The following is a 24,961-nucleotide window of genomic DNA, read 5'->3' on the forward strand; positions in this document are numbered from 1 at the left end:
GCTGTAATTTGTGCAAGCTTTCTTCATTTGGTTCAAAGAAGTGCACAAAATCACAGGATATTAGAGATATTTAATAACTAAGAGTTTCCAGGCAAGGACACTAAAATATGTGTAGTAAGAGCAAATAGCATATCTATTACATTAAGAAATGAAACAAAGGTGTAACAAAGTGAAATTTGCAATGGACTTTGCACGTAGGAGCCTCATCTTTTCCTGACTCGGCAACAATCCATCAGTCCACCGAAGTATGAGTGGTGCCCCCTCCTATTTGGAACTGTTCGCTCAAGCCAAGATGTACCATCAATAACCAGACTAAGGTGATGAGTTCTCCTCCTTTGCTAAGTTGTTGAGCATGCATGTTCGGTCGGCAATGGATCGCAGCATACGCGAGCAATTCTACCCATACTTCACTCACAATCACCCATTTGGTCTCCCCAAATTTCCCCAACTCTTTTGCGAGAATACATGCATCAAACAAAACAGATTTGCTTTTGTCTCCTTTCACAGCAGCAGGCTTCACTTCTGTAGGAACATCAAGGAGACTCTCGCAGGCATATTTGTTCGATTTGTTTTCATTACGGAGGTTTTCATCGAAGAACCTGTCCGTCTCAGAACAAGTGTCTTGGAACCTTATTTGACCAATTCCAGCCACTGTAGACATCATGCCAGGTTGTTTGATCATAAGATAAAGCATGTAATCTGACAACACCTTACTGGTTTCTTGGTGGTGCTTTGTACTTCCATCAGTATGAGTGTCAGTGTTATAACAGAGTTCGGTGGCAATGTGCCACAGTAAAAGGCTCTCGCCATAATCGACATCACGGACAGCTGGAAGCAAGTCTTTGCAATCTTGCCTTGTTTTAGTTTTCTCCAGAGCCCATTTACCTCGAGCAGCACAAATCTCTTCTATGCCTTGCAGATCACCTGCAAATGATGCCTTCCGTTTCAGCTCATCAAAAATCAGTTCACCTAATTCTTCACTGTATTTTTTTACTTGTCCAGACTTCAAGTCATCAAAAAATTCTCCCAGAGGGATGAGACTTAGGAGTTCCTCAATCCCTTTTGGCCACTTTCTCAGTCGAGCATCTGTTAGTTTCTCAATCCATTTTGGCCACCTTTTCAGCCGAGAATCTATCAAATTGTACTGGAAGACAGATTTAGACCATCTATCACTTAGTATATGCAATGCAAATGGTGAACTTTCAGATTTGAATTTGAGGATGAACTCGATGAAGATGCTTCCTTGAAACAAACTACTACGATGTTTCTCAGATGTCCCTATTTTTGCAATTGTCCAGTCAGAGCATATGATCAGACCATGGATTACACATTCCACGCCAATAGCTCCAAGGAGCAAGGTGTATGTAATCTGTACATCATATTCGTGAAAACCATGCTTGTTCAGGACATAAAAACATGCAAAAGCAGCAACAATGCAGCCAAATGTGATAGCTCGAAAAATGTACCCCGATAAACAGTGAACAACGGTAGCCTTGGTATAAAGAAGATCATAAAAGAAGTTGAGCTCAGCCTCAATGACCCGAAAAGCATCCTTTGCAGTTCTGCTGCTAAAAAATTGCATGCTATCGTTGCGTACATGGAAGCTGAAGATGAGATCCACGAGGAGGCCCTGGAACATTTTGAAGTAAAAATATGCCTCTTTTATCACTGTTCTGTCGTCCAAAATTTTTTCACCTTCCGTTCTGACATGAGGGGAATGATGTTCGGCCGTTGGGAGAGGGGCATTTAAAGGCTGGATATTAGCTTCCTCCTGAGCAGTGTATTCTTTCATGATTTTGGCATAGTTCGGCCCAGGATCAGCAGATGGGAGCAAGGAACCACGTAATATACGGAAGCTTGCAAGATACAGAGAACGTGTTCGCCCTATATATTTATGGCTTGCTCCAATAAACATGAGGATGGTTGGGACAATTAGCTTGTTAGTGGGGAGGGATTGGTAAATCACCAAGCATGCAATGGCTAGATGTAATAAGAGACTAAGTAAGTGCCTACCCCACAGCTCATTATCCTCGAGGGCGATAGCAGTTATGGTGTCTGGTCCTCCAAGGTGTAGCAGAAGAAATGGAGCCCAAAAAGCCAGAAGGTCACCAGATACATCAACCTCGGAGTCTGAAGTATCCCCATTAATTTGGGCTTTGGAAATGAGTCCAAAGGCATATACAGCGACCCAGTCAGCAACCAAGTAAGATGACCACAAGACAGTCAAGATCCACCAGCTTGACCGCCTCTTTCGAATGGGTGCAAAAACGATGAGAAAGAGTTGCAGAGATAGGCTTGTAAGGATTGCCCCTCGGATATTGATTTTCATCCATAACTTCTGGACTTCTACAAGAATTTTCGTGTTTCCCATTTGATCCTCACTCTATCACCAGATCCTGGAAGGAAATGTTTAGTCAGCATAAGTATGACAGAAAGGCAACAATGATTGCATAAATATGCAAAACCGGAGAACACAACAACAGAAAGGTGACTATCGAGGGCAGAGAGTCGATAATACCTTGAAATTTATTTACGATCCGATAGGGATAAATGTCTTGCTTTATGCAACTGAGTGCCGAGTGATGTGTAGTTGTATAAGGGTTAGAAGCTAGAAGCAACAAGACTCGAGCTGAGGTCAGTGTGGAGTGGGAGGATTCGGCGAGAAACACATGGAATGTAAATTAAAGGCATGATAATCAGTGCGCTTTGGCTGTTGTTAGTGATTAGCGATGTTACATTCTATTCTTTATCACACTTTAGCCATTTTTTCTTTTACCTTTAACCTCTCCTCTCATTCAAGCATCGTCATTGCTCCTGTCATTGTCTAGCATAGGAATGAGCATGATTTCAGGATGAAACCCGAAACTGGAAAACCGGATCCAAGTTCCATTGCATCATGGTCCAATTCCCGATTCCATTTCTTTAGGAATTGGAAACCAGACCGAGAACAGTAAACCGAATTGGGGGTACCGGGAATTAATTCTCACTTTGACTCTTGCACTCAGGAGCCCAAAAAGCACATCGTCAGCATCTGGTGCGCGCAAAACATAAAAGAGACTAGGAATATATACTTTCTGGTGAGGAATATATACTTTGTTAAAAGAAAGAAACGAGCTTCACGAGTCCCCGTTCATTTCTTGGGTAATCCAGAACCTTGTACTTACCCTTTTTTGCAGCCACTTGATTGGGATGTGTCTATAAGGAAAAAAACCTATCTTCTCTCTCTCTCTAACTGGAGAGGGTAATCCAGAACCTCGTCCCTACCCTTTTTTGCAGACACTTGATTGGGATGTGTCTATAAGGAAAAAACCTTTCCGTTCTCTCTCTCTATATATATAACTGGAGAGGGTAATCCAGAATCTCGTACCTACCCTTTTTTGCAAGCACTTGATTGGGATGTGTCTACGAGGAAGAAACCTTTCCGCTCTCTCTCTCTCTCTCTCTCTCTCTCTCTCTATAACGGGAGATATTAGGTGAGAGTCAAAATGAAAGTAGCAAAGTGAGTGTGTATGAAGTGAGAGATTAACTATTTGGTGTAAACTATTATTAAGTGATTAACTATGATTATTGTTTCTTTTAATTTCAGGTGGTGAGAACCTAAAGCAATTTTTCATGTACGATTGAGGACTAAATTTCAATAATTTAGATTTTATGTTACGTTTTGAACTTTTTGTTGTTTATTTTATTTTATGTGTTCATCTTTTATGGATTGGTGTTGTTATTGACAAATAAGAAACTTTCATTTTTATTGTTACGTTCACTTTCATTTTGCTTAATTAGAAATAGAGAAAAAAAAAAAGAAAAAAAAGAAATTTGTTAGATCCTAAAACCTGGGACAAGGTAAATTCTAGATTTCAGGGTATGCATGATAGGTTCCAAGATCTAAAAAATGAAAAACCTACTCCGACAGGTAGGTTCTAGGTTTCTTCACCTGAAACCGATCACCCCTAGTCCAACATTCCTTAGGCGATGATCTATCAGTTTGAAGTCGAGAGGTGAACCGATCACCCCTAGTCCAACATCCCTTAGGCGATGATCTACTAGTTTGAAGTAGAGAGAGAGTCTTCTTTTGTCATCCGGTGCTTCTTGCTTTCGAGCTTTAACACTATTTGTTTCCAATTTTACCGAGAGAGAGAGAGAGAGAGAGAGAGAGAGAGAGAGAGAGAGAGAGAGAGCAACAAGAAGAAGGAAAAGTATTGAATAGAGGAACTCCCCAAACATTTGGAGATCTCAGATGGGTTGATATCAATGGTGACGCATTATTTCGATGAATCATTTCTTCAGACAAAAGAAGATTATGTAAATACTTACTCGAAATCTCACTTATTAGATTTGAGAGAGAGAGAGAGAGAGTCTTCTTTTGTCATCTGGTGCTTCTTGCTTTTGAGCTTTAACGCTGTTTGTTTCCAATTTTACCTTTAGCCTCATCCACATTTCTCTCTTTTTCATTGTCTTGCAGGTTCTAACATTTCCTGATGATTAAGAATGAAAGCCAAGGCTTACAACAAACAAGAGGCCTCACAACTACTCTTTAGACATTTGACAACTTATTATCTTAAAGCATCACACGATGGACAGTGTTAAAACAGTTCAGAACATCATCCAACCTCAATATGGTAGCTTCATTTCTCCGCCACAAATGTGCAAATTAATCGCATCAAAGCAAATTGACACTAGTTCAAAACTTCATATGGCGAACAACTAGAATATCAAACCAAAGCACAAATTCAATGCAATGCAAATCTAGTCCCTAACGTTCTGCACTAGACCTGATCAACAATAAAGAGAAATTTGAAAAAAAAGAAGATAAATACGAGGAGAACTAAGAAGGATATATATTGCCTTTTGTTAGAGAAGTGGAAAGGTGTTCGTAAAATTCTAAATGTGATGACCGCGTGGAATAAATAATATAATGATGAGAAAATATATTGTCCCATAGAGATTAATGATTAATAAACCAATTAAATATTAAAAATGGACTAATTCTAAAATTTATTCTAACATATCAACATATAATTGAGAATAAATAAAAATTGACAATCTTAAAAGTAAAATTTCAGAACTAAATGCAATAAATCAATCAAATAAATATGTTAGAGCATCTGATTTCACCATAACCACTAGATATGAATTTCAGATTATTACACATACAAAAACGATACCAAACATGTGATGGCGAATTTCCAAATCTATTTATTGTCCTATCCCTAGGTATACCGAACTTACTCAGTTTATTAATCTACCATATCTCCATGTGAATTTGAATAAACATAAGTATATTAAAATCTATGAATATTCTCGGTTTACAATGAATATTTTGGATCATCTTTTCATTGAAAGCCACACATATAATTTAATATATCTCTATCCATATTTAATTCATGGTTATATATTATAAGGAGCAATTGCATAATATCACTTCTTAGTCTCAAGCATGTACGCCAAATCATTCAAATGGTGGCCAATCACTTAAAAGCATTAAGGACAATAATATATAACTCACCTGAATGAAATCACTTGTAAAACATTAAAAAAAAAAACATGAAATTCATATCATCATGGTTAGGCAACATCATAACTCTAACAAAAGAAATTAGAACATAATAGAAAAAGAAACGAAAATATAAATTAGACCCAATATCTTAAATCAAAGAACAAGAATTATGTCACTACTTTTGTTTTCTCTTCAAAAATATTGAAAAATTCTTAGAATAATGAAAAACGATATAAATATAAAAACACAACTATCTCTTTAAGCTCTCATTGTTATCCTATTTAAAAGGATACATTCAAGACTCATAACATAAGTCAACTGCTTATTTTTCGCATAAAATTAGGAAATAAATCAGAGAATCTCTAATTTGGCATTCACTTTCCAACGCCTCTTATTTGAATTCTTGAATCAAAAAATCTTCCTTTCCTTCTTTTTTTCCATTTTTTCTTATTTTCTTCATATCTCGTTATGCTGCACAAATAAGGAAAATTTGGGGAAATAGAAGGAAATCCAAATATTCTCTCACGAATATTTCATTATAAAGTACCATATTTGTTGACAAAAATAGGTAAAATAACTCTATTTTTATAGAGTTATCAAAAGGTCTACTTGTTTGTTTGATTCAGTATATAATTTTCATTTGAGCCTAAAATAGTTATCTTTAAACATTCTAAGAATAGTGTATGGACAAATCCTCTATCACCTTTGCTTTTCAAATGGGAAGATATCAACTACCATTAGAAGTATTAACATGATTAGGACATCAAACATGAATTATTTACAAAAATAGGAGTCATGCTAGCATTAAATAAATAAAAAATAAAGGAAAACATAGGTGTTGTAACTTACAAGGGAAAATATAGCAAACCGCGTTCATTATTTTATAGGAAATTTTTTTTCTTTCTTCAAGGAAAAGAGCACACACTTTGCCCGTAGAAAAAAATACAACAAAATCTATAAATTCAGAAATAAATATGTCCTTTTATTATATAAAGAAATTGGGCCTACTTAGGGGACATAGACTTAAATTTTTTAAAAAATAACAGAGATTCAATTTGACGGAAAAAAAAAATATTATACTTATAATTGAAAAGTGCTAGCAATTTGAGATAATTAAAATATTCCATGCGCCAATGGCACGCATCTCCACTATTTGACCTATATTTGTTGACCAGAGTTAATATAGCAAATTAATTAGAAATTACTTTAAAAAATTAGTGTTTATTGTTGGGTCTTTCGCCAGCGTAAATATATTTTTAGTCATTTACCCTCGGACTTTCTCGCTGATTCAAGGGAGATTATTGTGTTTCATTAGTGAAGCTGGGATTATTTGAACATATCGGTTTCATCGTTTCATTGATAAGATTAGCAATTAATAATTGAAATTACTATATGTTGAATTGGTTTGAAAGGAAAAGGAACATTTTTATAATTTAATTGATTAATTATGGTAAAAAGAAGAAGAAGAAGGTTCATGGAAGATTTTCCTGAGGGGATATTACGACTTTCATTTCTTTTTCTTTTCTTTTACGTGAAGTATCAGATTTTGATAATTTCATCGTAATTTTTAAGGAAATTAAAATTTTCACCCGACATAATATTCACTTTGTCGCGACCTCTCTTTTGCCGTTTGGGGGAAAATGAAGAGGTTTAGGGGTATTTGCCTAAAGAGGCAGACCAACGGCCTTAGATTAGGCGCGGGCTCTCCAAAGCCCATACCTCGCGCGACGTTGGATTTTGCATTTTAATTCTTAATAACCTAAATATTTCTAAGAGTCGCCACTAGCCTTTTGGGGTCGGCTAGAAACCAATCAAGACGCGGGAGTGTTGTCTCGATTCCTACGCAACCAGAGATTTCTAGGAACGGGAACTTGTTTACACCAATGTTTCTATTAGCACCCTTGCGGTACCATTAACTTGGAAGGTTGTTTATCTAAATGGACACACAATATTGATTAACAATTATAATCCTTATAAAACCACTAAGTGTCCATGCGAATGTTTTTGTAGTTTTTTTTAATGTCTAGACTAATTCTAACCTAATTTAGAAAAGAAATTTACATTGAAATTATTGAAAAGCGATGCAATAAGTAAGCATCCAAGAAATTGAAATGACTTGAAAGTAAGTGCGGAAAAAGAAAGCCCGATACAAGTCGGGCAAATAATATTACATGGTCTTATTATCACGCCCCAGGACAGGACCCCCGTGAGCGAAATGGGAATTTAAATATGCATGAAATTACTCTAAATAATTTAATCTACGCAAAATAGATTATTTACAAAAATGATTATAAAATATCAAAATTGCATCGAGTTAGGACGACTTTATAAAATTAGGAAAAATCTCATAAATGTCATTTATGCCATAATTTGATACTATCTAACATTTTTTGATATTTTTGAAATTTTCAGATTTTTCCTTTTTTATTATTATTATTTAAAAAATATTAATAATAATTCCTTAAACGGATCTATGCTAACATGGAATAACACAGCACATGAATATCACAATAATCAAGCTCAAATCGACCGTTTCAAGATCGAAACTTGGTTTGGGCATTTCGTCGAACAAGTGGTGTACATCAACCCACCTTAAGCAACTTCCCAAGCCATATTCGTGACCTTCAATCTTGACCCACGAGCAATTTCATGTGGAACTAAAGTATCAAGATTACACTACCACATGCAAGGAGCAAGATTAGATAGAAATCGTAGCCTAAAAAACAAAAGAACCAAGTTAAAATTGGCTTCATATATGCGGGTTTGAGCTGATTTTGCAAATCTGGGTTTTGAGCCCTAGTCAAACAGACATGTTGTATGCCCATATTCAAGCCTCGGCAACCATCACATGCAAAATTTATAGGGAATATCACTTCATCCAAATAAAAATAGGTAATATAAACTTTTAAATGCAACAAACATTACAGAGAACGATCAACCAGACACATCGAAACGAACTCTTCAAGAAACATATATGCATGATCTAATGCTGGCCAACCATGTCTCAATGTGGGTTAGCTTGGCTTTTGGCTCAAGTTATAGACGATCTCATGGTTCACACAGAGATTTAAAGATAAATCGGGCTGACCTATGCATCATTTGTACTCCCATATAACATTAATCAAAGTCACAAAGACAAGTAATACACAAAAAATGGGTATAGTAAATCAAAGATGTATGCCTCTTGAACATATTTCAACACTTAGAAAATTTCCAGCATCAAAATCAGTTTTTTTTACTAGTTTTCCTCTTAATTTTTCACTATTAAACATGTTCAAACTTGACCAAAAATATATCTAAGATTCTTATCTTGCTTCCTAGTTTCTTTTGCAAGTGGCTCTTGGTTGAGGAAACAAGAAATTATCCTCTGGGGGCACGTGGAAAATGGCTCCTTCAAACTGAAATTGAGATCTGCAGAAGAAAGAAACTGACAACGAAGGTTTTCGCTGACCTCCAAAGTTAGACTTCAGGATCTCTTTTGTTGGCCAAATTAACACCAAACCAAAATATATGTATTCTACTTTGGGCTATAAACTATGGATTTCCTCTTTTATCTCTCACGTTTCTTAAAAGCACTCACTTTTCCTCACTTGTAACCAATCGGGCTCAACACTACTAAGAAAAATTTTAGGACTTCCTTGGCCAGCGAGGAGGGTATTTTTCGAGGGGCTTTAGGAGGTCTTCCTGATCTCCATTTTGGATGTGCGACCTATGGTTGGAAATATCTTTGAGTGAAGTTTCACTCTCTAATTGAAGGTTTTGGCTAATTTTTGTCGCAAGTTTGTGAAAATTTCACTTTTCTTTGCAAAGGTCAATCTGGAGTTTCTGGGTTTTTGATTTTTTTATGAGTTGCTTGTGGGGGTGTTTTTGGAGAACGACCGTGAGCTCTCTCTAGTGCTTCTTGTCTCATACCTTTTATCCCTCAAAAAAGCTTGCTTCATATATCTTATCCACTGAATTTATCAATCTCTTGGTCCTCTTTTTGTCCCCCTACCAAGCCTGCCAACTGAGCTAGTTCACCCACTTTCTGACTTAGCCAAATTTTTCAACTTTTGCAACTGTTGAGTGTGTGGATTTTGCTGCGATTTTCCCATGCTTTCAGCAGCTTCCCCCTGGCCAATTTTTGTCCACTTGCACTACTAATTATGATCTTCCATCACGTGCAAAGATCAGGCTTATTGGGCTACTGAGTAGGATATGGTAGGGTCACAAACTTGCTTACTCAAAAGCTCCAAATAAAGACCAAATCGTGGACTAAGTTTTGGTAGCTGATTTGAGTGTCCTAATCCATCAATTTAGCTGCAATTTTTGATCAATTAGTAATTTTATGTATAGTAATTTAAGATCTTGGCTAGTCTTCGCAATTGTCTCCGCCCAATTTTTCAAGAAAATCCCTCAAAGTTGACTAGTTTTTGTTCGAGAATGCCCAATTCAATGCAAATTTGGTCCTTTTGGCCCGATTTGATTGATTTGACCTGGCCCAAGTTCAATTTCAAATTAATTGGGGGCCAAGATGATGATTTAATGGCTCGGGCAAAATTTTGTAAAAATTTGCGAATTTGTCCCTCAACTTTTGGAAATTGCATTTTGGCCCCAACTTGCCGTTTTAATTACAATCTAACCTCCTGAGCTTGGCTAGTCACATTCAGATCATCAACTCCAATTTTTTTCTTCTTCTTCTTCTTTTAGATTTTTTTATCCTTTTTTTATATTTTTATTTTGATTTTTTTATATCAAGAAAATAAATGCATTTAAAAACTATACTAAATGCGTAGGTAATCTTTATGCAATAATTTGACAAGAAATATTTTTTCGGAAAAATAAGTTTCAATTTTTTTAAATGATCTTTGGGCAAAAATTTTAGGTGTCAACACGCTTATATATGGGGCCCATTGAAAAAATCTGAGATCACTAGACGTCCATTGCACGCTCTCCTCCCCCCTCTCCATCCGGGTTATCAAAATCGTGACCGTCGCCACCGCCACCAAGTGATTTCCATCGCTTCCCGGTTGAAGAATTGATCATGGGCTCGATTGCCAAAGAAGACACTAATTGGCATGGCGTCGTAACAAGCTGGACCGTCTCGGCCGACCGTCTCACGGACTCAGTTGTCGTCGAATTGACTCTTTCTCTGATCGATGATGACGCAGCCAGCTCGGCTCCTAAGGTCTTGCATGGCAACTTGCCAATTTCTTTGTTCTTTTGTTCTTTTATTTCCCAAAAAATAAAAAGAATAGAAATCCATTTGATAACGTTAACTAATTTTTCTATTTTCGACATAGACGAAGAATAGATTTGAAACAGAAATAAGAAATAAAAAAAAAAAAGTAACTTTTTGTTCCCAAGAACAATTTCCATAAATGAGTTTTTCTTCTTTTTTTTCTTTTCTTCTTCCTCCTTCACCGTCTGTCGCCCCCACCGCCTCGCTGCCGCCCACATCCGCCGCCCGTCCTACCGATCGCCGCCATCGAGACTTAGTCACTGCGGTGGCTAGAGGAGGAGCAAGAAGAAGAGAGAGAAAAAAAATCCAAAAAATTATTAAAAAATTAAAAGAAATTGTGAGTCATACCAAATATATTCCTATTGTTTTTCTATTTCAAGAATTAATATCATAAAAAATCCCAAACTGGTACACTCGTGACAAATTTACGCTAAACGAATTTTTTACCATCAAAAGCCCAAAATTGATACACCTTTGACAAATTTACCCAGAATGATACACGAAAAATTTACCCTCTATTAGTTTTTGTTAAATTTTACTGTCAACTTACTAAATTGAATGACACGTGATAGTTGATTGGTATATCAGTTTGGGATTTCACTATCCGTTTGTCACATTTATACAATCTTTATGGTTTTTTTGTGGTGTGACACTTTATAGTAGTCTCATAAATGCCTCGGATGAATTTTGGATGTAAATTAATTAATGTGGGGGATGAATTAATAGACAAATGTCAAGAGATAATTGGAGTTCTAGAATCTTCCATAACGTTTGACTATAGTCCATCTTTATCCACCAAGTGTCACACACCAATTGCAATAAGGGAAGAGAAAACTTACTTCTCAAGTAGCTTGGCAAAAATATATAAACCTCATTTAATAACTTTGGACTTTGGCTCATTAATGGCATGGATGAATCACCTACTTAGGTATCCCCTAACCCTAACATGTAGCCTTGGTGAACAAGGCAAAGCCCAACCAATTAGAAAAAAAACATGAGTCTTCTAAGGGGCTTACAACCATAGGCACATAATAAGCCTAAATTGAGCCTTGTAGAAACAAGTCAATAGGTGAACAAATCACAAGTGACTTAGGCACCAACTCAAGAGGACAGATAGGCCGGCTCCCCTCTTAGGTATAGTCATGAGCTTGCATAAAAAAATCTAAAAGGAGAAGATTTGTAAATAAGAGGAGCCACCTTTGGAGCCACCTTTGCATTTTGGATGTTTAGCCATTTTCTCTCCTCTCCCTATCCTCTCTCTCTCTTTCACACCCTTTTCCTCCAAGCCGCCTAAGAGCCGACCCGTTCGCAAAGAAGCATCTTGGAGTTAGGTCCAAAAAGTTGTAAGTAAACCTTCCTAACTCCCGTAGAGAAGCTAAAGTTCTAAATCATAAAAAGCTACTAAGGCGAGCAAAACAAGAATGAAACTATGTTTCACAACCAAAAAGAACACTTCATTAAAGTAGATCCTCTCCTTCTAAGTAAAAACCTTTTCTACTAAACATGCATTGAATCTTTCATCTTCAACTCCTAGAATTCCCTCTTTTCTTTTAAAGACCCACTTGCGCCTAACAACTCTTTTGCCTTTAGGGAATTTCACAATATCCCAAGTTTGACTCTTATGAAGAGACTTGATCTTTTTATTCATCGTAACAAGCCACTTCTTAAATTTTGAACAAATAGTAGCTTCACGGAATGTAGAAGATTCTTCAATACCAAGCTCTTCAGCAACTATAAGAGTATATGCTACCAAATCAACGAAACCATACCTTTAGGGAGGCTTAATTTGTCGTTTAGCTCTCCTTGTAGCCAAATTTTGAGGTTGCTCAGTTTCTTCTATTTCGTTTTTGATAGAATTCGAGTCTTGTTGCTCATTGTCACTTTCAAACTAGAATAATTAGAAAGTTTACTTGACCATACTGCATTAAGAGTCTTACATTTAATTGCGATTAATGGAGAACGGTTTACTAAACAACATGCCGTGTTCACGGCTACAATCTAGAAATCTTTCCCAAGTCCAGCATTAAAGAGAATACACTTAGCTCTTTCTAAAAGTGTTCGGTTCATGTGTTCCACCACCCTATTCTGTTGAGGTGTGTACTTGATTATTTGATGTCGAACAATAATCAAATATTCACAATACTTGTTGAAATCACCTCTGTAAAACTCAAGACCATTGTCCGCTTTGAGATGTTTTATCTTCTTCTCAATTTGATTTTCTATCAACATTTTCCACTTCTTGAACATATCAAAAACGTCAATTTTATGCTTCAAGAAATAAAACTAGCTTTTGCTGGAAAAGTCATCAATAAATATCAGAAAATAAACTACGCCACCCTCAGATGTTACCTATGCCAGTCCCCACAAATCGGAGTGAATATAGTCAATTGTGCCCTTCATTAAGTGCACACTAATTGTGAAACTAACTCTGCGCAGCTCCCTGAAAACACAATGTTTGCAAAAGTTAAGTGAGACCGTTTGATCCCCACAAAGTAAACAACGTTTACTCAATATAGTCATTCCTATTTCACTCATGTGGCCCAACCACATATGGCACAACATTGATTTTTCAGAATCTGAAGAGGATGTTATATCAAAAGAACTCATAACAGTACTTTCCTGTAGAATGTAAATGTTGTTCTTCTAGTTACCTCTCATCATAATCAATGAGCCTTTTCAAATTTTCAAAAGTCTACCTCCACTTGTGTACATACACCGAATGGAATCTAAACTACTTAATGTAATAGGGTTCTTTTTCAAACCTGATATATGCCTAACATTTGTCAAAGTTGTTATTACACTGTCATGACATTTAATTTGCACTGTGCTAATACTCACAATTTTGCTAACTACATCGTTGCCCATTAAAACTGAATCGCCACTAACTTTCTTATATGTGTGGAACCAATCTCTATGTAGACAAATGTGGTATGGACATGCTCAATTTAAAACCCATTCATCATCGACACGACAATCTGAAGAAAATATACTAAGAACATTGTTTGCATTAGCTAACTTGTTATTTTTCACCAGATTAATCAAATCAGAACTCTCCATCGACTTATTCTCCTTAGCTTTGAGCATAGAACTCATCTTTATACCATTTGAATTTGTGACTGTAAGTGCTAGTATGAACACCTAGAGGGGGGTGAATAGGTGTGAAAACATTTTTTTGCAAAGAATAGTAAAAATATTCTACTTTTGAAGCTGAGTTTGAAGAACAACAGACTTTGAGCGAGTTCAGACTTTAACAATTAAATAGAACTACGAAAAAAATAAAGAGATTCAGGAATGAGAATATGAACACAGAATTTATAGTGGTTCGGCTTAGATCAAGCCTACGTCCACTCTCCCACGCTGACAGCCTTCTGGTTGGATTCCACTATGAATCATGTTAAGACCTTTTCCTAAAAAGATATCAAGAATCTCAAATGGAAACTACTTGCTAATGCAATGGATCATACTTTTTCTATTGTGTTTTGCTAATAGTTTGGTGGTTAAAAGAAGCCAACGACAAATTTTTTAAATATGCTATACTAGCACTAAAAATAACTTCAACGCAGATGTTCAACCTAGGATTGGTACCTCTAAAATATTCCCCGTCTCCTTTAGTCTTAGATATCATGCTGCACTTTGCCATCTATTTGAGATCTTTTGAATATGCTCAAGTGGATAATGACCATAGCAAAGTAAGTTCGGAACTAGATATCAAACTAAAAAGTACTGAAGAGGGAAAACAAAAAAGAATTCTCACATGTGAAACAACATTTTTCAAAAAAGTGAACAACACTTATGAGAAATCTCATTTTTGTTGTTCAGGAAGCTAATTATCTCATTTACATTGCTTTGCTTCATTTAAAAATCTAGTGAATGTGTCACCTAATAAGGAAGTGCTCTTTGTTTCAAGAAAGTATTCAATGAAGCAATTTTACTTGTCCAGCAGCAACCAAACCACCAACAATAGGTGATGATGTTGTCCAAACCTATAAACATATATGAAACGTAGCCAAAGGTGTTGAACCTAATCGTATAGCCAATAAGGCAACAAAGGTAGAATAGGATGTGAAAGCCATCACCATTGCTAACATAAGAAGTCTTGTGAATAAATATAAGCATTCATATTCTCAAATTTCAAAAAAGAATAATTTGTAAAACACGAAAGATAATCAAATTTGTTCTTGTGGCAGCTTTTTCTGTATTAAACAATGAGCAGATAAATTATTAGTATTCATTTTTTTTTACTCATAGTTTTATGGCCATGTGTTCCTCTGTGTTCCAAAAAACTCTTTCCTCTTTGTATTGCAAAAAACTCTTTTCTAAAATTTAAGAATATTATTAATTCTAAATGAATACTTGCATTTGTTCATGAGACTTCTTATGTTGGCAAGAGTGATAACTCTAACATCCTATTCTACCCTTGCTATCTTGCTAGCTGCACGACTAGGTTCAAAACCTTTGGCTACATTTCTGATATGCTTATAGGTTTTGATGACATCATCACTTATTGCTGATGGTTTGATTATTACTAAACGGGTAAAACTACTTCCTTGAATACTTTTTAGAAATAAGGAGCATTTCCTCAATGTGTGACACCTTCACTGAATCTTTAAGTAAAGCAAAGCAATGGACATGAGACAATTAGCTTATTGAACAACTATAATGAGATTTCTCGAAATGTGGTTCACTTTCTTAAAAATATGTAGTTACACATACTAGAATTCTTTTTGGTTTTCTCCCTTCTATACTTTCTGGTTTGACATCTAGTTCCAAACTTGCTTTAAAATGGTTATTATCCACTTAAGCTTATTAGAAAGATCTCAAATAAAGGACATAATGCAGCTAGGAATCTAGCTATTTGATGATGTATATTTTCAGAGGTACCAATCCTAGATTGAACTTGTGAGTTGGAGTTATTTACAGTGCTATATTACATATTCAAAGGATTTGGCATTGGCTACTTTAAATCACCTGGCAATTAGCAAAATGCAAAGAAAAAGTACAATCAATTGCATTAGCAAGTTGTCATTTAAAATTCTTGATATCTTTGATAAGTGTCATAATATAAAAGAAACTATTTCAATCATAAATAATAGGACACTCAAATAAGAACTTTTTAACCATGATTTTCCTGATGTTTGATTGTAGTTAACTAAATGACGTATTCCTTTAAAAGGTTTTCTTTCACTGCAAAAATTGTGCTATAGCCTCTAATTATACCATCATCCTTTATCTTATAACATTTGTCATCAGCTATGTATCAATCATTATAGAAGTTCTTCTTAATCTTACAATGTGCAATGTCCCGCAATGTCAATAGTGATCATTGACCAAGATATGCCTTCTCTACAAATAGGCAATCCTAGTAGGTGCAAAGCAACTGCAGCTACATCTAAGGTATTAAAAGTAATTATTTTGAGGAATGATAATGACTTTTTGAACCATCCAATCTTGTTAATTGGAGATTCCTGAGAGCAAAGAGAAAAAAGGAAACATCTCGAATTACTTAAACTAAATGATAGGTAGTATTCGAGCATGAATACAAAAAACAAGCACAAATATTCAACATAGTAGAAATAAGCATCATACCTATTTAATCTTCTTTTGTTGCATCGTCTCCAAATACACCACATGAGACATGAGACACAGCGGTGCAGTACTCCAAGATTTTTTTGAGATAAAACTAGCATTATAATTTGGGGGAAACATGTTTTACCATTCATTTAGCCAGACTCACGCAAAAGACATCACATGCAAGGACATATACTCACATTTGGTGCACACCTTCTTTTGCATTTGGCCATACACACATATACACACACTTGGATCCAAAAATGTACACATTGAATTTTAATGTGAATGCCACCCCTTAATGGTTCCAAATATAAGCCAATGTCAAATATCTCATCCAATTTTTCTCTTGAAAATTTGCTCCTCTTCAAGCATAGTGGACTGTGGACAGTGGACACAAATGTCCATATCACTAGCAGGTGCTTTTCACCCATGTAGTGCCACAGCTACCACTTGCTAGTTGCAGCTACCGTTTTGCTCGCAGTATAATCATAAACCCCATGGAAAATGTCCTTCCCTAAGAAAGCGCTAAGGTCTAGTCCTACTTCCCATTATGCAAAACCACATCAAATAAAGCAAAAGGGTACTTTCACGTGCACATGAACATTATCCAAGCAGGGGATTCACGACTCCAAAATACTCATGAATACTCTGGAAATCAACATTCTATTTCCAATTGATAATTTGATTTCAAATAGTATAAAGTACTTAACTTAGTGCTTCACCAAAGTTTCCATAACAAATATAAGGCATAATGGTCAATTGAGGTGGAAATTCTTATCATGAGATGAAAATGTAAGGGTTCAGAAAATTTCAAAAAGCAAGCAATCATACCTTGAATTACCAACTATAATTCGAAGACTTATATATATAGTTAGAGTAACCCATATTCCAATAAAACCGTCACTCTTAGAGAAAAGGAATAACGAAGCTATGCTAATAATGGAGACCAAAACCTTGATACGGAAACCTATTAGAGAAGAGTCAGCATATTTGAAAGTCACGAGAATTGGATAAATAAGGTCTTGGTAGCAGAGATTTATGGGCTTGCAAAATAGGCAATCTGATGTTCCAATATTGACGCCATCAAAGACAATCCAAGGAATTGATGGGTTGTATAGTTGCAGCAAATTATCATGCACATAAAGATCATTTCCTCTCTAAATTGCCCCATTGTTTCTAACAAATTGTTTCCGAACAAAATCTTAATTCCTTATGCGCATTCAAGATGACTATTTAAGCGCATCATGAACTGGCCTCCCAGAGAGAGTTTGTCTGGAAACAAATTGTTGAAAATAATGGGGCAATTCAGAGAGGAGATGCTCTTTATGTGCATAACAGTTTGTTGCAACTACACAACCCCTCAATTCCTTGGCTTGTCTTTGGTGGCATCGATGTTAGAGCATCGGATTTTTGCCTATTTGGCATGTTCGCCTACTTGGCATTTTCCATGCATGGCAAACTCATAAATCTCTACTACCAAGACTTATTTTTATCTAGTTCTTGTGACTTCCAAATATGTTGATTCTTCGCTAATAAGTTTCTGTATCCAGGTTTTGGTCTCCATTATTAGCATTGCTTCGTTATTCCTTCTTTCTAAGAGTGACGATTTTAGTGGAATATGGGTCATTCTAAATATATAAGTTTTTGAACTATAGCTGGTATTTCAAGGTATAATTGCCCGCTTTTTAAAAAATTTCCCAAAGAACCCTTTCATTTTCATCTCATGATAAGAATTTCAACCTCAATTAACCACCTTGCCTAATATTTGTTATGGAGAACTTTGAATAAGCACTAAGTTAAGCACCTTACAATTTGGAATCAATTTATCAACTGAAAATAGAATGTTAATTTCTAGTATTCGTGAGTATTTTGGAGTCGTGAATCCCTTGCTTGGATAATGTTCACGAGCATGTGAAAGTACCATTTTGCTTTATTTGATGTGATTTTGCATAATGGGAACTAGGAATAGACCTTGGCACTTTCTTAGGGAAGGACATCTTCCATGGGGTTTATGATTACACTACAAGCAAAAGATAGATCGTGTTCAAGCAATCGAACAAAATACTGGAGGAAAAAAAAAAGGCATCAATAAAAATACTAGAATACAAGTCAAATTTCATCTTACAAAGTGACCTACCAAGTTGGAAAATTACTTGTTTTGACCAAAAATGAGGATACTATTCGTCATATTGTTCTTATGAACAACTATAGAATGATGTCTTCTCGACTCGCCGAGTGCCGAGTTGGCTATTTCACAGTCAAGGATCTATCAACCCATGAAAAATGGTATCAAGGCATAATCCCTCCAATAGATATGGTAATTGAAGGAATTCCTTTGGTCTACCTGATCCTATGATGGCGGAGAGTGAATTGCCAAAGCAAAAGGGGCTTAGACAAGGTACAAGTCTTGGCTTGCTTCTTGAAAGACAATGGGAGTACAGGAAGAAACCGAATTGCTCATTGAATAGAAAAAAAAGGTTCTCGGATCAATTGGCAAATCTTAAGATGGGTTTGCTACCACATTTTGAACAAGGGGAGAAACCTTCATTGGTCCACTAAGATCAAGAGAAGCTTAGTAGGAGAAAGAGGGTGCTACGAAAAGTGCAGTTGGCTCAAAATGCCACACTTATCAGGGAGAGCACAAGTGACCAAAGATACCCGAGCAGCTTTGATCAGCGGAAGACACTAATGGAGTGTAGTGGCTTGTTTGTTGGGTGAGCGTCCACCATTCATGTAAGACCCGATCGAGCAACATTTATGGTACTGAAGCGACGCAAGGAAGCGATTAAATAGCCTGCAACAAAGGTGTTGTGGAACTGAATAGGGGAGAATGTCACGGACCGAATTCTCCCATACTCATATCCCCTTGAGAGTGGAACTTTGTGGCGTCAAGGTGAAGAGCAAGTGATGTAGAAGGGATGATACAATTGGTTCATGGGAGTGGCGTTAGGACATTTGTGCTAAGAGTTCTAAGATTGAACAATTATAACTCTAGAAACTCCGAAGGCGGGGTTGGCCTCCCATGCACAAATTGGTCAAAAGCTTATGCTACTCTCCTTATGAGGCCATAGCAGGCCAAAACCAGTTGTCATGCCTGAAATGTTTCGTGCATCTTGCTCAAGGGTTTGAATGCTCGAGCTAAGCTGGTCGTAGTATGGCATAATACAAGGATGCTATTCATCATACTATTCTTAAGAACAACTATAGAATGAAGGCTAGCTCGGTGTCTTCTTGACTTGCTAGACACCGCATGGCTTATTATGTGGTCAAGGATCTGCTAGCCCATGACTCATGTATCTTTTTCTCTTAAACAACAAACACTCTAATGGAATAAATATTATAATAAGCTCACATACCTCACTTCCCAGTCCGTTTTATCCTCATAACCCCCAACTGATGACTTGAATAGCCTCTTTAAGAAGGGTTTCTGGAGTTGTAGATTGAGGAACGCCACCAGTCTCCATAAATGTACAGGCCACAAAGACAGTAGACTGACCAGACCTCTTCTCCAGGCTCATTTGCGACACAAGCAATGACTTTTCATCATCAAATCCAGCACCTATGAATATAAAAATAAAATGTAAGCCAGAGAGGTTCTAATATAAATGTTAAAGCTCCTTACAGCATTATGAGTTTCGAGCAGAAGATCAACACTGTCACCTGAAATGAACTGTTCGATATTTAATAGCTCTTACACACAGGAGCAGCATTAAAATGGATAGTGAGCAGGATTGCCAACATGAACTATTAAAGCACATTAGCAAGGTCTCAATGAAATAAGTGATTGACGAAGCTAGGTAAAATCCAAGAAAAGAAAACATTAAGAAAAACCTAAGAAACTACATTACTGAAAGAATATAGAAATTGCGTCGTCGTAAGAATCCCGAGTCATCAGGGACAAAATTCGTCCTCAGGCAAGAGTGTCAAAACCTCAAGGGCCACTATAAAATGAGGCTACATTCCAGATCTCAAGGCCTCACTAACTTGTATACCACTCTCTGCTGTTGACCAGTCAATTGTTATGGAGGTTGCAAGGAAGTTTCCAGCCAAATTTGAATGATCCAAGAAATAGCTAGATCTGTACCTTCCACAACCTCTTCTATATCTTGCAGGCTGAAGATAGGCACGGTTGGAACTACATGTTTGCCACTTATTGTCAAAAACCTTTTTACTTCTTCTTGCTTTCTTTCGTGATCCACCACAGAGAGAAGACAGGAATCCTCACTTCCTATGCTTTGGCTTGTGAGGAGCTTCATAACCATATAAGGCTGTTCCATTGAACATACGCCCAGTTCCAACATAAACAAGACCTTGGATGCCATCCAAACCTCTTAAGCTTGTCCAGATCATAAGACAGAATGTCCGCCTAATGAGTTATGCAAGGAAGCTGAAGAGTGTTTTGATCTTAGTCCACAACAAAAGAACTCGCTTCAGTGGAGGACGTGATTCTGATGTCAGTGCAAGTAGCAATCTTGGACATAACATAAGAAAATGTATTTTAATGAAGAGACAAAGAGCCTAAACCAACGAATACAATATCGCGGTTGGGGAGTGGAGGGAGAGAGGGCTCGGTGGCCGTGGCGCCTAGGAGCATGTCGTTTCGAGCTTCCGCTACGCGCGGCGGCCGGATGAGGAAGGGATGACCATGGCCAATCGGAAAGATGATGAAGAGGGAGCAGATAAACTTTGCCTAATCGGAAGGGCTACGGGCCCATGGGCCTAGGCCCAATTGCATCGCGCCCAGTGCATTCATCCGGATTTCGGTATATTCTCATTTAATTTATTTTATTGGGCGGCACCATTTTCACCTCTTTTATATGACTATGCAAGTTTCAACAAAAGGACAAAATTGCCTAAAATCACTTATTTCAATTTAAACCAGTGTCGCAAATTTCTTTACTTTCCTTCTTATCTTAGCTTTTATATTTCTATATAGGATCTAATTGCCAAAATTGAGAATTTCACATGTTTTTTTGCATATTATGTGCACTTTGTTTTCTTTTTTATTGATAGATTTTATTTCCTTAAAAATTAGTTTTGTTGAAAAGGAAATATTCATGAAACCTAATTATTTTTTACTTTGTCGAGCAACCGTATGGATTGATTACCAAAGAAAATCTTCTAAAAATTAAGATAGATAATTTTTTATACAATGACTTGTCTATAAACTTTCCCTTTTGTTGTGCTTGTCACTAATCCATTTCTTGTCGGTTGTCTAAAATGAGATGATAGGATGGAGAAAGAAAATCCTCTTTAAAGGTTCCAAAATGAAATCACAATTATATTTTCTAGTGTGAAACTTAAAAAGGTGAAATTTAATTATTTAAAAGATTGCACAACATAATTTTTTTTTTCAAATGCCAATGAAATCTCATCATTTTGGATTGACAAAAAGTAATAGCATACATAAAATGTTTACGATAAAAATATCAAGATACCTCATTATCCATAACCTTTCCACATCAATGTTTTTAGTGTATTTCTAGATACATCTATAATGTCTCACTTGCTCTGAATAAGATTAACCAGCCAATAGTAAAGAAAAATTCAAATTCTTTGATGTTGTAATTAAAGAAACTTGATATATATTTTCTTAAAAAATTCTTTTTCAAAAATTTTATTTCTATATAATTAAAATTTAAAAATGAAAAAGAAAACGTAATGCCCTCAATATATATGGGATAACCATAATAGACCAAAAAAAATGTATGAAATGCTTAATTATGACTCTAGATCCTAAATGGAGGTGAAAAATAAGAAAAGAAAAAAAGAAATGGGACCACCACTTTAAATTGGATGTGAATGATTGAGGGCAATCTTGTCTTTTTACCGAAAAATGGGGTGGATTTAGTCATATATAAAGTGAAAATAGTGCTGCTTTTTTTACCAAAAAAAAAGGTGAGTCTAAGCAAATTGATACCGATGTTATTCATAAGTAGGATGCACCACAATCTTAATCCACTCCAAAATATGTAGTTACTACAAGCAATCCTTTTGGGGACGAGCCGAATCGGTGTAAATGTTGACCACATAAAGTAATGATCATTTGAGGTGTGCATTTACTTATGGATAAGATTACTCGATAAAGCCTTTGCCGTACATCCGGTCAACATGGGATTTTCAGTAAGGGCACACCAATGACGCCGGGTTTTTTCGTAGAAGAATCCACCCGACCCGTACAATTCAGCCTTGATTTTATTGGGCCGAGTTTGTTGGCCTGACCCAAATGGGCAAAACTTGGCCCGGCACTATTTTTCTCAGGCCGGGCTGGCTTGGTTCGACCCAAGCCTGAACTAACTGTGTTGACAGAGCAAAAAATTAAAAGATCACATCCCACACGAGAAATACCAACATAGAGCAAGAGTTCTTCGCAAGAACTCGTTATTTAGCAAGATCTCTTCTTGAAAATAAAAAGAAAGAGCGAATTTATTCATAAGAAAATCCAACCTCCGTCGTCTGGCGCGGCCATTGTGCTTATGACGCTTGAAATATCACTCGTGGTTGTTGGAATGGTGTTCGCGGTGTCGTGTGGTGGAGATGTCGTCTGTAACTGGTGGAGACGAGAGGCGTGAAGGGGAGAAGATAAAGCCCCTTATTAGAGCAGATGATAATGTTAAATGCAACCCTTAATCTCCAGACAATTAGGGTTATCAACTATTTTAGTTTCAAGAAAATTGTTCTTTCCCTCACATCACCTTTACTCTTGACTTCATTAGTTCAATAACTCAGTTTCATACTAAGTTCAATGGAAAGATTCAACGCTTACTTGGTTTATATTTGACCAAAAATTAACACTCACTTGATTTTGTGATCAAATCTTGACTTCATTAGTTCAAATTTTTAACCAAAAGTTAACCTGAAAGTCAACAATTTGACTTTTCAAGTTTTTGGTGAAAATGATTAGGAATTACCTAAAAATGATAAGCCCAAGAAAAATAAATGAAAACTAACACTTTTGGTTTGAGAAACGGGCTCCATTGCGATTGGAAATCCTAAACTTGGGTTTTTTTTATCTTTATTTATACGTCGGCTAAAAATTAGGTGTCAACAAATGTAAATTGAGAATGTTTAAAAATTCCAATCCTGATTACATGTATTCACAAATCATGGACTACTCAGTCAATCAATCGATCTTGAATCCCATCAAGCACATGACGTAGGACGAGTATACTATGCAATGAAAATTAAGCATACTTAGTCATCACCTAGGGCTGGCTTCTCAGTTTAAATGATTCTTACATGGATTAAATGTTTTTATTCATAATAGTCCACTGCATTAGAATGATTAATTGTAGTGGATTGATTTGTAAAGACCCAAAAATGTGAAACCCTTCTCTGTAATTGGCTATCTAATCCGACTCAATTTTATGAGTCATTTTATGTTCGAAGGCCAATTTACCATATACTTAGAGGTGTCAACGGTTTAGTTCAATACCTGACCGAAATTTTTTAGGGTGTATTAGCTTTGAATCAAACCATTCCCTCAGATTGGTTCAATTCAATTCGATTTTTTTTACTTTTTCCTTTTTTAAAATATTATGAAGAGGTTTAGTGAAGAATGAAAGAGATCGTGTAAATTGTAATATTAAGAAGCTAAAATAAAAAATGGTTAATTTTCATTATCTGAACCGAAAATCCGAACCAAATCAAAAATGCATGAAAATTCAGTTCGGTTAGCATTGGTTTCGATTTTAGTTTGGTTTTTTGGTTCGGTTCAAACACCACTAGTATACTAATGATATTATTAAGTAATGAGAGTTGACTGTTTCCGGGAAAGGCAAAAAAAAAAAAAAAAAAACTTTCCATTCGATTTAACAGGCAGTGTTAAACTATTCTTTCTTTCTGGAGAGCTATCTCAACTCCTAGTGGATCTAAAATATTCAGTTAAATAAAACATCCACTTAATCTGGTAAATAAAGGAAATGTTGCTTGATTCGTTCAAAAGAAATTTAATCGTGATAATAAGTATCTTGCTATATAAAAATTGATGAAATTAATTAATTCTGATCTTCCATATTTGATATGACATTATTAATATTGTACTATCAATTTTTAATTATCATCAAACAACGGAAGGCCCTTCATGATGGAAAATTAAATTGAATCTAGGCCTTGTACCCACCATGAGATCTTTGGACCATTTCATCGTTGAACAACTCTAAATTTCTGTACCCAAATCATATGCTCAAGGTCTTTTCTGACGATAATTAAAAAAAAAAATCAAGATCTTTACGGAAAATGAAAATCCAACATGGGATGGCTTCGCGCCGAGCAACTTCAGCGGCAGTTTGTGGAAAATTCTTACCCTTTGTTGTATTGAGAAAAAAATACCGGCGAGAGACACTTTCAAAAAGATAGAATATTCTCGGAGCATCTCAAAAGCTTGCGTTTGAGTACAAAACAGAGTTTACCAAAAGAATTGTATCAAAGATCATTTCGGCAGTTGGACATTTTGAATTCGGAAAAGAAAAGCAACGTCAGATAATTTTTTTTTTTAAATTACAAAAATTCGAAACTAAAAGGCATGTTTTCCATTAGTAATCGCATGCATTTTCACTTACTACACGTAAAAGAGGGCGAGAGAATGAAGAGCTGCAATAGTTTTGTTTAAAAAAAATGATTTTAAAAAAAAAATTCGAGAAACAAAAACTTGCATCACTTAAAAATTGAATAAG

At 36.0% G+C, this 24,961-nt stretch overlaps 1 protein-coding gene and 1 pseudogene across 1 annotated transcript; both read right to left on the reverse strand.

Annotated features, from left to right (window-relative positions):
- Positions 1-232: 232 nt before the first annotated feature.
- Positions 233-2,371, reverse strand: LOC108960574. Its single transcript, XM_018876200.2, has one exon. It carries the CDS (start codon positions 2,369-2,371, stop codon positions 233-235), a length of 2,139 nt encoding a protein of 712 aa, XP_018731745.2.
- Positions 2,372-19,666: 17,295 nt separating this feature from the next.
- LOC120296037 lies at positions 19,667-20,680 on the reverse strand (annotated as a pseudogene).
- Between the last annotated feature and the right edge of the window lie 4,281 nt (positions 20,681-24,961).

This window comes from Eucalyptus grandis, chromosome 7 (genome assembly GCF_016545825.1).
Source record: "Eucalyptus grandis isolate ANBG69807.140 chromosome 7, ASM1654582v1, whole genome shotgun sequence".
Taxonomy (NCBI): domain Eukaryota; kingdom Viridiplantae; phylum Streptophyta; class Magnoliopsida; order Myrtales; family Myrtaceae; genus Eucalyptus; species Eucalyptus grandis.